The sequence below is a fragment of the Henckelia pumila genome, chromosome 2, assembly GCF_033568475.1.
Source record: "Henckelia pumila isolate YLH828 chromosome 2, ASM3356847v2, whole genome shotgun sequence".
Classification (NCBI taxonomy): Eukaryota; Viridiplantae; Streptophyta; class Magnoliopsida; order Lamiales; family Gesneriaceae; genus Henckelia; species Henckelia pumila.
The window spans coordinates 127,444,861-127,457,093 of record NC_133121.1 but is presented as its reverse complement, the minus strand read 5'-3'; the positions used below and the strand labels follow the sequence as shown (position 1 = coordinate 127,457,093).

Below are 12,233 nucleotides of genomic sequence, written 5' to 3'. Positions count from 1 at the left end.
ATTCATATCTCTGTATTGTTCTGATTCCTGATGTGAATGATATAATTCTTCTGTATTTACTCCTATTTGTTCAAAATCAGATTGGTCTGTTTCACTAAACATCTTCATACTTATGTTTGCCATAACTAAGGGGATTTCTATACCATGATTCAATTTTGAATGCTGGTTCTTCTTCCATTTTCCTTTTTCCTTTATCTATTGGAAGAACTTTAAGATAGTTTAATATTTCATTACTATGTCTTTCTTGTTCAATTATTAATCTAGTCGTTGCTAAATCAATATATTCTTTGAAATTCTTCTCTAATTCTTGTATTGATAGTTTGATCTTATTAATATTATTTTCTAAATCTCCTAGATCTTTTTTTAATTTTATTAAGGACGTCATTGTGATGAGGTTGACTCATTAACAATAGCTTGTTTAATTTTAAGAATATTTTGATTCATGGTTCCAATCTTTTCAAGAATATCTTCATCATTTCTAGCAAATGATAATGATCTTCTTGGTACAGATTGTTTTGTGATTTGGAGGTCATCGGAACTCCATCTTTTATAGGGATTTATTTCTTCAATAAATGTTTTTCGAGGGTGTTCAATTCTTGTAATATTTTCAAACATTCTTTCAACAGAAATAGTTGGTTTTGTTGAAATTATTCCTGTTTGAGAATTATTATTTATTGCTAAACCAACAACATAATTTATATTGCTCGGATGGTTTCCTGTTAACATAAGATTATTTCTATAAAAGTAATAATCTAATGTTAAGACGTCATTTATGTTTTTATCAAAAAGAGATATATTGTATTGTGGATAAATACAATATTTCATCTTTTTGTAACATAAGTTTCCTTCAATTTTTCCAATGATAGAATCTTCAAAATTGTGTATCCTTTTGTCACGAACTGTGATTTCAATTGGTGTATCTATTCCTTCTCGGTAGTGAGCTGATACTATTATTTCAATTCCTCCGATATGAACATATTTTAGTTCAGATTGTTCTTTTTCACTGGCTTTTGCCATGATGGTATCAATATCTTGAGTTGTTAATAACTTCAGAGTATTAGACCTTAATTCGTTATTTATTTTACATGGTCGACTTTTGTACGAATTGAATAATAAATTAAATTTTTCCTAGGATTAATAAAATTTGAAATCTTACTTAATATTCCCGGTTGATTTATTATATTAGTTTTTGAATTAGAAAATTATGTTTTCTGTATTTCAGCAAACTTACTTTGATTAAATATAATATTCAAATTATACTCTTGGTTTTCTTCAGATTCGTCAATTTGGCTGTTTTGATTTGGAATTGTTACTTCTGTCATTTTAACAGATGATAGAACTTCTTAATTTTTTTAAAGCTATTAAAAGTCTTTTTGTTGAATCTATTTGTTCTAATAAATTCTGGAATTATTCGAAACTATCAGTTGAAGATTGACAATTCTTAAGATGTTTTAAATTGTTTTCACAATTTTCTATATCAAAATTTATATTTTGAGAATATAAATTAAAAATATTTATTTTTGTATTTTCATATATTTTCCATTTAGTAAAAAATGTTATTCTTACTATTTTGTTTCTGTTGATCGGATTTCGATAACAAAGATTATTTTTAAACATAACAAGATCTGCCATCAATAAATAACAGAAGATCTTTTCTTTTCAAGATTTATAAGTTTTTGTTCAAGATCTACTATATCTTGAATTATTAAATCATCTTCTTCAAGCTTAGAAGAGTGATTCAGGGCTCTTTCATGAGCCTTTAATTGTTCCTTAGTCATATCTATTCTGAAACTAATATTCTTAGTTGTCAGATTGAATATGCTAAATTTATATTTTGATCGTACTGAAGTACATCGTTTATTAATCCAGTATTTTTGTTCTTCAATCTCATTTCCAGATCTTATAAACATATTTGTTTCTTTAAACGTTTGTTCAAATTCTTTTCCTAGACGTGATTTTGACTTCTTTGATCCTGATGCCATGATCTATTTAATAGATCTATTTAATCAATTAAATGGCTTTGATACCAGATTGCGGAACTAGTAGATTATTCAGAACTAGTAGGTTATTCATTTGTAACAGATGAATGATTTGAATCCAATTTGGTTTCATTCATTCGTTATTATTATAAATTTTAATTGATAAATTGATTCAATAATGGTTAAATCAAAATTATTTATATGTAATTCATGAAATGTATCATATTCATGATCATCTTCTTTTTCAAACCAGTTTTTAATTATTAATTTTCCATTTCTTATAAAGGATAGTGACATGGTTAATAAACTTTAAATATTTTCGTTATTATTTTCATTGTCAATTTCATTATATATTTCTTGCATAATATGCTCACCGAATCGAACAATTATATAATTTTCTATAATGAATAATTGTTTATTTATTGTATTCATCTCGTTATAGATCTGAGTATATTCTGGATCTGTACTTTCTAAATTTTGAATTGTATTTCTCAAATTTCGAAACTTCTTATTTAGTATGATTACTTCTTGCTTGAGAGTCATTCCAGGCATGATAATGTTTCAAATAAATTTTAAATTAAGGGCAACAGGAGGTTCAGGAAGGTTACCTTGATTGATTGATTCTTGATTTTGTTTTGAGCAGAGGCCAAATCCTTGCGTTCCCTTAAAGATCACCTTGATCAGATGGTACTTGCTCTACGGATTTCCAGGTTACTCTAACCATGAATCTTCAATGGTTGGCTTCCATCCTTATCCTCCTTATGCCCTGCTTGTTTATTTATTATCCATAAGGCTTAATTTTGTTTCTGATTTTATGTTTCTTAGTTTCTGATAGTTTTCATACGTTTTGTAAGAACCAGATTGTAAGAAACTTAAGAAGAGAGAGAGATACTCCAACTTCAACTCTCTTATTTACAACACAAACATCTCATTTTATAGGCGTGGAGAAACGCGTACAGATTTAAAATAAAAGAAATAGGGGGACCACCCGACACTACATAATAGAAAACAACTCATTTTACATCTGAGTGGATGCCTTTCACATGTGGTGTGGTCCACTATTTTATTTGTTTTTACATTGTGTCACTTTCTGAATCACTGGTACATTCAGACCATTTCTTTATTGGTTTGTTTTCTTTGTCAGCTGGTTTGTCTTCTTTGACAGCTGCTTCCTCTGTCTGAATGGGTTGGCAATGTCCACATTTGTGAGTGGAAATCATTGTTCTTAGTCTTTGACATAGCATTTGTTGGGTTTCTCGGGTCATGTCAACTCTTGCTTCATAGATTAGAGCTTCGAATTGAGCTAATATGGCTTGTTCTTTCTTTTGGATTGTCTCATTGTGTCCAGTGGTTAATAAAATTTTACTAGTTGCAAAATTTATTTTAACCTTCGAGTTTTCATCAATCTTTCCCGTCTTTGAGATCATGTCAATCAATGTCTTTATTCTTATCTCATGAAGTGTTGAGATATCCATTACTGGTTTCTCTTCATTTGATCCTTCAAATAAGAACTTGTCTTTATTTTTTCGACATTGAATGTATATCATCGGTTGATAGAATTTGTCATTTTCCCAATCTGGAAGGGTTGAATGAATACTCAATGTTAATACTGGATCGTCCTTAAAGAATGCTTTCTTGAACTGGATGATACTATTTCTCAACTGATATGGAAATAGTTCTATTTCTTGATTGTTGGGACTGACTTCCAATCCACTTAATAATCCATTTGAAAAGAATCTTGCAACTTCATGTACTGGATCACCTTGCAGTGTTCTTGCTCTTGATATGCTCTGTGTGTCACAAGTTTGTAGCCAAGATCCTGCAGATGGTTTGGCTATTCTCAAATAGTTTAGTGTTCCAAAAAATTCAGTCTTGAGTTTTTCTGAAAATTTTGTTTTTTCAAAAATTGGTTGACCATATTTCTTTCTCTTGTTTCAAGAGCGCTTTTAAATGTCCTTTCTTCTTTTCTATTTTTCTCGGTGCTGGCTGTGATCACCGGTTCTTTCTTCTTTTTTTTCATTGTTATCAGTGTTGGCTGTGACCACTGATTGCTTTTCATTCATCTCCATTATTTTATCAAATGGAGTTTCTAACTTGATTGGTGTTCTTGGTGAGGATGATGATGATGAGGTTGTCATCTTTTCTTTTATTCTTTGAATTTTTCCTTTTACATTTTTTTCTTTCTGTTGAAGAATTTGAATTTCTTCCTGTATATCGATCAATACTTCTTCTAATTGATTTAATGTGTCCATCCTGCAAAAACATATATATATATATATATATATATATAGATAATTGGTTAGAAATTTAACTCTTTATCGTGAGTAACTCGGGTAGTTTTATTATGCGTATCATTGCATTTATAAATTCTTTTGCAAAAATTGAACCAATCTGAGATTGATTGTTTTACTCATAGAGTAATTTATGTTTTTGAATATAAATATTTTTTCATCAATTTATATTCCCCATGCTTTCTGATGCATGTTCGGATGACTTAACGCCATAAATAATTCATTTTTTTGAATATAAATCTCATTTCATCAATTTATATTCTCCATGCTTTCTGAGGCATGTTCGGATGACTCGTAGTCATTTTTTGGATCACTTAGGATCTCTTTTGGTATTACGTTACTTCAGATAGTATAATTTGGATGAAGTTCTCTGGTTAATGCATCGGGTAATGAATTATCCGTTCCTTTGACATGTTGGATCTCAAACTGGTAATGGTTTAGTTCCAATTGCCATCTGATTAGTCTTGCTGCATTTCTCCCTGCATTTCTTGATATTTGTCTTGTCTTGAAATATGTTAAATTCATATTATCTGTTTTTACTAAAAACGGTTTAGGAATAAGATAAATTTCATAAGTTCTTATTGTAAATATTAAAGCCAATAATTCTTTTTCGTTTGAATGATAATTTAGTTGTGCACTTTGAAAAGTTCCCGATGTATAATTACATAATTCTTCATTATTTCTGGTAGCTGTTTTGATAAGTTTTTCTAAATTTCTTTCTCTTGTATAAGCTTTTAAACATGCTCCTCTGTATTCGTCTGAAGCATCTGTTTCAATTATTATTATATCTTTATTTGAAGGAAAATATAACTCAGGAAGATTGCTAATCATTTTCTTTTTAATAGTATCAATATAATTAGTATCTTCTTTAGACCATTTTCACTTATAGTCTTGTTTAAGTTTACCTGAAGAGGTTTTCTAATTTCTGCAAGTTTCTTAATGTAATTTCCAGAATAAGTTAATAATCCTAAGAATCTTCTTAATTGATCTTTATCCTTGATTTCACTAGGAAAATCGTGAATTTTCTTAAGTATATGCTGTTGTAAACAATGTTTTCCGTCTTCTATTTGTAGTCCTAAATAATTTATTTTTGTTTTAAACAATTGTGCTTTCTTTTCAGAAAGTATAATTCCATCTTTATGACAAATATCTAATACAGTCATGAGGTCTTTATAATGTTGATCTAGTGTTTTTGAGTAAATTAATATGTCATCTAGTAAACACAGCAAAAATCTACATATGATTTAAAAGATTCATCCATATATCTTTGAAAGATACCTGGTGCTTGTTTGAGTCCGAAAGGTAATACAGTCCATTGATACTGTCCTTTTGGACAACTGAATGCTGTAAGTAATTGTGTTTGTGGTTCTAGATGGATTTGCCAGAATCCTGATTTACAATCTAGACTGGAGAAATATTTCATTCATCCTATATAAGATAGTAAATCATTATTGTTTGGGATGTAGTATCCATCCATAATTGTTGCATTATTCATTTTTCAATAATCAATTACCATTCTTTTCTTATTTGTATCTTTCTTACTGACATAAAAGGCTGGTGAAGAGTGTGGACTCTTACTAGGGATGATTATCTTAAGTTTTAATAATTTTTGAACCTCTTTTTCAAATATTTTTACGTCATCCATGTTACATCTTCTTGGTGCTTCACGAATTGTGATATTAGGGTCTTTGAGTTTTATTGAAGCAATGAATTGTTTTTTTTTTCTTAATTTTGTCCTGAGGATTTTCAGAACAAATATCATGAAATTTCTTCATGATTTCTTTTTCAGGATTAATCGTTAAAATATTTTCTATTTTTAGTTCTATTGGATTTGTATTTCGTTTATGAAAATTCTTTGTAAATTTTTCATTTCCTACACGAAATGCTGTTCGAATTTTAGGAATGTAAATCATTGATGATCCTTTGTTTAAAGTTATGTGATCTTCAAACTGTGTAAAAGGAAGATATTCTCTTAAAAAGTTATTTCCTATTATAATGTCCATTCCTGATTCTATTTGGTATATAATGAGTATTACAAATTTGTTTCCTCAATTTCTATTTTTAATTTTTCTGCTACTGTATTAAGCATGATTATTGATCCATCTCCTATCCGAACTTTTAATCCTTTATCGTATTTCTTCCAATAATGATTTGGGAGTATGTGTTTACTTGCTAGACACATACTTGATCATGTATCTACATAAGCATGTATATGATATGGTTTATGCTCTTTAATTTTAATTTGAATTTTTATATAAATACTATTTGGATTTGTTTTGTTTTTAGAGTTAGAGTCCATTCTCTCATTTTTTTTATTTTTTTATTTTGGACGTTTTCTTTAATAGAACTTGTGAAGGGTATATAAGTAAATTGATACACTAAATACTTATTAAGTTAGATGAAGGCTATTGGATTAATTGAATTTTTGAAGAGGCTTATTTTTCTAAATCTTCCGTCCTTTGTATGGTATTTAAAAAAAATGATTCATTATTTAAATTTTTAATATATCCTTGTATTTAACTTTTTAAAATTTTTTATTAAAACCTAAATCTATTCCTTCTCACAAATTTTTTAATTCTCAAAATTCCCACCCATCTTCCAATTTGCCTAACCTATTTTCCCGCAAGAAAAACCAGTCATCTTCTTCATTCATCTTTCACGTGGCTGCTCCTATATTAGATCCATTTCTATCCTTGAGCTGTGAAGCAGACCTAATGTATTTCAAACATCACATCGTTTATTGCTCATTCATCTGTATTTGAAGAAAAACAAAAACTTATCTCAGTACAAGCGCAAGTAAGTTTTCTCCATTATTGTTGAATGCAAGCATTGTAAGCATTAATCCTATTTAAGTTATATTTTTTTTTCATTCAGCAATTGTCAGTAAAAAAATTATGTGATGTGTTGGAATAAGCTGGGTTTGATTTTATCTGCGCATGAGGAAATTTTTGGTTGACCCAAAGATTTTTGGGTCGACTATGGTTGACCCAGAGTTCATGGTCGACCAAGAGAGTTCTGGGTCAACCATGGTATACCCACAACTCTCATGGTCGACCATAAACTCTCTTGGTCGACCATGGGTAGACCATGGCAGACCATGGAGAGTTCTTGTTAATTTTTGTGATTAAAATAATTTTTTGTGAATTTTGTAGGTTATGCCTACAGTTATCGTTGTTCATTTCGATGGTAGATGAAAAACGAGTGAAGATAACATATATAAATGGAATCCAGAGCCCAATTCAAAGTTTGCTGCTATTCCAATAGATGATGAATTTTTCTTTTTGAAACTTTAAATCGTGAACTATATAGAACTGGGAAAATAGAAGAGTTTGCCAACCTGAGGTTGAGTTACCTTCTAGAGTTGCCGTGCAACATTCAACCGATTTATATAGAGAATGACCAAGATTTGAAAGCATATCTGTATTTTGGTTGTCCCAAAACGAGTCCGGTGCTTAAAGTTGAAATTGAACATGTTGTTGGTTTTTTGGATGTTTCTGATAGTGTGCATGAAGTTGGTATTGATGAAGGCAATAGTGATTATAAATACCAAAGCTCTTATGATGATTATTTTGATTTGAATATTGTTTCTTTGGATCGTAATAATATCAGTGAGGCTTTTGACGAGGCATATGTGGTTGAAAATAATGAGGGAGTTGTGGTTGCAAATGTGGATATTGATAGCGAGCCAATTGTGATTACAAGTAATGAGGCAGTTGTGATTGCAAGAAATGAGGCAGATGTGGTTGCAAATGTGGATATTGATAGCGAGACAATTGTGATTTCAAGTAATGAGGCAATTGTGCTTGCAAGTAATGAGGCAATTGTGGTTGCAAATGCGGTTTCAAATGCGGATATTGCCTTATTATTTGCACATGGTTGAGAAGATGAATCAAGGAAGCATAACAGACATATGTGTTGATGAGGAAATTCGATTCAAGTATATGTTTCTTGCTTTTGGTGCATGTGTCAAGGGATATCGAAGCATGCGAAAATGTGTATCAATTGATGGTACATGGTTGAAGGGAAAGTACAATGGTGTTTTACTCGTGGCATCCGCACAGGATGGAAATTATCACCAATATCCTTTGGCATGGGGAGTCGTCGATGTTGAGTCTACTTCTTCGTGGAGTTGGTTTTTGACGAAGTTGTTAGAAGTAGTACCAGACGAGACTGGACTGGTGATAATTTCAGACAGACATCAGGGAATAATTAATGTGGTTTCTAGTGTTTATAGAAATGCGCATCATGGCCATTGTACGTGGCATTTATCCCAAAACTTGAAAACCAGGTGCAAAAAGAAGGGTGCAACGGAAATTTTTCTGCAAATTGCAAAAATATATAAGCAAAACAAGTTTGATGTTGCATACAGTGATTTTAGAAAGAGATATCCTGAGGCTGCGCAGTTTTTGGACGAGAGAGATACACTTGATCGATGGACTCGAGCATATTGCCCAAATACCCGTTACAATATTATGACGACAAACGGGGTTGAATCGATTAATGCTCGACTACTTGAAGAGAGAAAGCTTTCTATAACTTCACTTTTAGATTCTTTGCAGAGACTGACATCATCTTGGTTTGTCCGATATCGCAACGCATCAATTGCAGCTAACACTAATCTGACCCCTACCATCGAGGGAATTCTTCGTAGCCGGTTCACTGATGCCCAAGGAATGAAATTTTTTAAATTGGGCCGTCTTGAGTTTGATGTTTGGAGTGGTCGACACTCGGCCATTGTGGACCTGGAATCTAAAAGATGCACTTGCCGAGTTTTTGATATGGATAGATTCACATGTGCCCATGCCATTGCAGCTAGTTGGTTGGCGAATATTGACTTGTATCAATTGTGTTCAGAGTATTATTCTATGATGACATGGTTCATGGCTTACTCAGAGACTGTCTATCCAGTTCTCGAAGAAAGTGAATGGCCACGTAACATTATTTTTTCAGTGGTATTACCTCCTTGTGTAGAAAAGAGAGTGGGTAGAAAAAAACAAAATAGAATTCCTTGGATTGGAGAATTTAGCAGAAGGTAGAAGAAGCAGTCTTTGTGTTCTGTAATTACGGGGAAAAATTACATATTGCCCAAAACAACTTGGGTCGACCAAGAATCTCTCTTGGTCAACCCAAGAGTTACTGGGTCAACCCCAAGAGAAGCTTGTTGGGTTGACCCAAAAACTCTTGGGTTGACCAAGAGAGTTCCTGGGTCGACCCAAGCTTCTCTTGGGGTTGACACATAAACTCTTGCAAGATTATATATCAATATGGTTAAACTAGTGGATTCAATCGTTAAAACATGTATCATTATATATAATAATCGTAAAAATAGCGGATACATATGTTATAACTTGCAATATTATATATCAAAATCGTTAAACCAGTGAATTCAACCGTTAAAACATGTATCATTATATAGGATAGTCGTGAAAATAGCGGATACATATGTTATAACTTGCAAGTTTACATATCAAAATCGTTAAAGATCAATGAATTGTCCATTGATTATCAAACATATTACAGAGTAAAAAATATCTAAACTCAGTTACAAGTCTGTCATCTAACTTTAATACTAGGTGATCACTTTTCTTGGATAAAGCATATCCAGCAACGGCGAGGACAAATGCTCCTGAATCCTCACTGTAAAATTACAAAAGTTATGAAATTATTAGTCATTTGTCAATGGTAAACATATTACACATTAGAGATATGATAACATATTGTTTAATCTGGGCTTTGAATTCATCATACATCTTTATAGACCATGACCTCTCAGGGTGTGGGTTGTTCCCAACAAAAGATAGTAGACGAGCAACGTTGATAAGTATAGGCCCTATGTCCTCATCCAGATCTTTCCACTTAGGATCGTGCTTTCGCTTCAAGTCATATATAGTGCACTTATTGACCCCTGCCACGAGTTTTAGTAAAAACCAGCGTCCATCTGTGTGGACTGGGATGAGAATTATTCGTGCCTTTCCCCAAGAGACACATGGCCAATTTGGATCAATCCCTTTCACCACCCCCACCACATTTGTTTTGAGAATTCGATTTTCATCTTCAGCCACTACAGACATCGACACATAGAAATTCCTATCCATTAGCGACACATTTGGTGACATCAATTCAGGATGTCGTAGCTGAATCTCGAGTAATCCACGAAGAGCTTCACCCATGTGCTGTGGAAAACCCTTTCCGCAGCGCGCAAATGCGCGCTGCGGAACGAAGCTTTGCGTGTCGCGAAAAAAACATATTTCATTAAATTTAGGATGTCATACATAAGGGACTATGCTGATTATCAATTCCATAATACATTTTTGTTTGTAACACATTTATTTGTATTTTTAACATTTCTATTTGTAAAAAAATTAGGCATTTAAATAATTTTTCGTTGGTAATTTAACAATTTTGATCAAAATTTACATAATTTTGACATATAATTGTATATGTTCCAACATATTGATCCACTAATTTCACAAGTTTTTTCTATAATCGTACATATTTTAACATATGAATTAATTAATTTCATAAGTTTGACCGATAATTACATAATTTTGACATGTAATTACACAATTGTGTTTAATGTTTATTGACAATTGTACATTTTTTAACAATTTATCCACTAATTTCACGAGTATGTTTTATATTCGTACATATTAACGTATGAAACCGCAAATTTCACATGCATGTTTTTATCCACTAATGTTGACCGATAATCGTACATGTTTTAACATATGAACCCACTAATTTTACATGTATATTCTATAATCATACATGTTTTAGCACATAAATCCGATAATTTCACAAGTATTTTGACCTATAATCGTACATGTTTTAACATATGAACCCACTAATTTTAAACGTATGTTCTATAATCGTACATATTTTAGCACATGAATCCGATAATTTCACAAGTATTTTGACCTATAATCGTACATGTTTTAACATATGAATTCACTACTTTCACAAATATGTATCATCGTACATGTTTTAACATATAAATCCGCTAATGTCACAAATATATTATATAATCATACATGTTTAGTTATATGAATCCAGTTATTTCACAAACTATAACATTAGTTAGTATAATATATATATATATATATATATATATATATATATATCCATTATTTTTCAAGATTATGTTGTATGATTATAAATATTGTAACATATTAATCGATCAATGTTCATTGATAATTGATAATTGTTCATTGTTTTTTCCACTATAAAAATTTATCCTCTATAACACCATTTTTTCAATGTTCATTGATAATTGTACATGTTTTAACAATTTATCTACTGATTTCACGAGTATGTTCTATAATCGTATATGTTTTAATACATGAATTCGCTAATTTCACAAGAATGTTCTAAAAGCGTAAATTTTTTAACTTATGAATCCGCTAATGCCACAAATATGTTGACCTGTAATCGTATATATTTTAACATACGAATCCGTTAATTTGACAAATATGTTATGTAATCGTACAAGTTTTAACATATTAATCTGTTAATGTCACAAGTATGTTATATAATGATGCATGTTTTAACATATGAATCTGCTAATGTCACAAATATATTCTATAATGATATATGCTTTAAGATACGAATCTGTTAATTTCACGACTATTTTCTACAATGATATATGTTTTAACATATGAATCCAATAATCTAACAAGTATGTTCTATAATCGTAAATGTTTTAATATATGAATCCACTAATACCACAAGTATGTTGATGAAACTTAAAATTAGTAATTATTTATATGTTAAAAAATGTGTTTTAAGATTTAAGTTTTATTAAAATTATAAATTTATATTGTTTTAAGTGTTATGTGTTTATATTTAAATGTTTTAAAATATGTTTATTCTTATTTTAGTTTATTTTATTTATTTGTTAGTTTATTCTTATTTTAGTTTCTTTTATTTATTTTGTTAAACAATCTTAAATAAACCTTTCCGTGGA

General features: G+C 30.6%; 1 protein-coding gene across 1 annotated transcript; it reads left to right on the top strand.

Annotated features, from left to right (window-relative positions):
* The first annotated feature begins 8,154 nt into the window (after window positions 1-8,154).
* Window positions 8,155-9,306, top strand: LOC140878377 (uncharacterized). The gene has a single exon (XM_073281977.1). It carries the CDS (start codon window positions 8,155-8,157, stop codon window positions 9,304-9,306), a length of 1,152 nt encoding a protein of 383 aa, XP_073138078.1.
* The last annotated feature ends 2,927 nt before the right edge of the window (window positions 9,307-12,233 follow it).

What these genes read in the sequence shown, in the direction of transcription:
- LOC140878377 (XM_073281977.1), top strand. Translation starts at nt 8,155, where the DNA reads ATGAATCAAGGAAGCATAACAGACATATGTGTTGATGAGGAAATTCGA.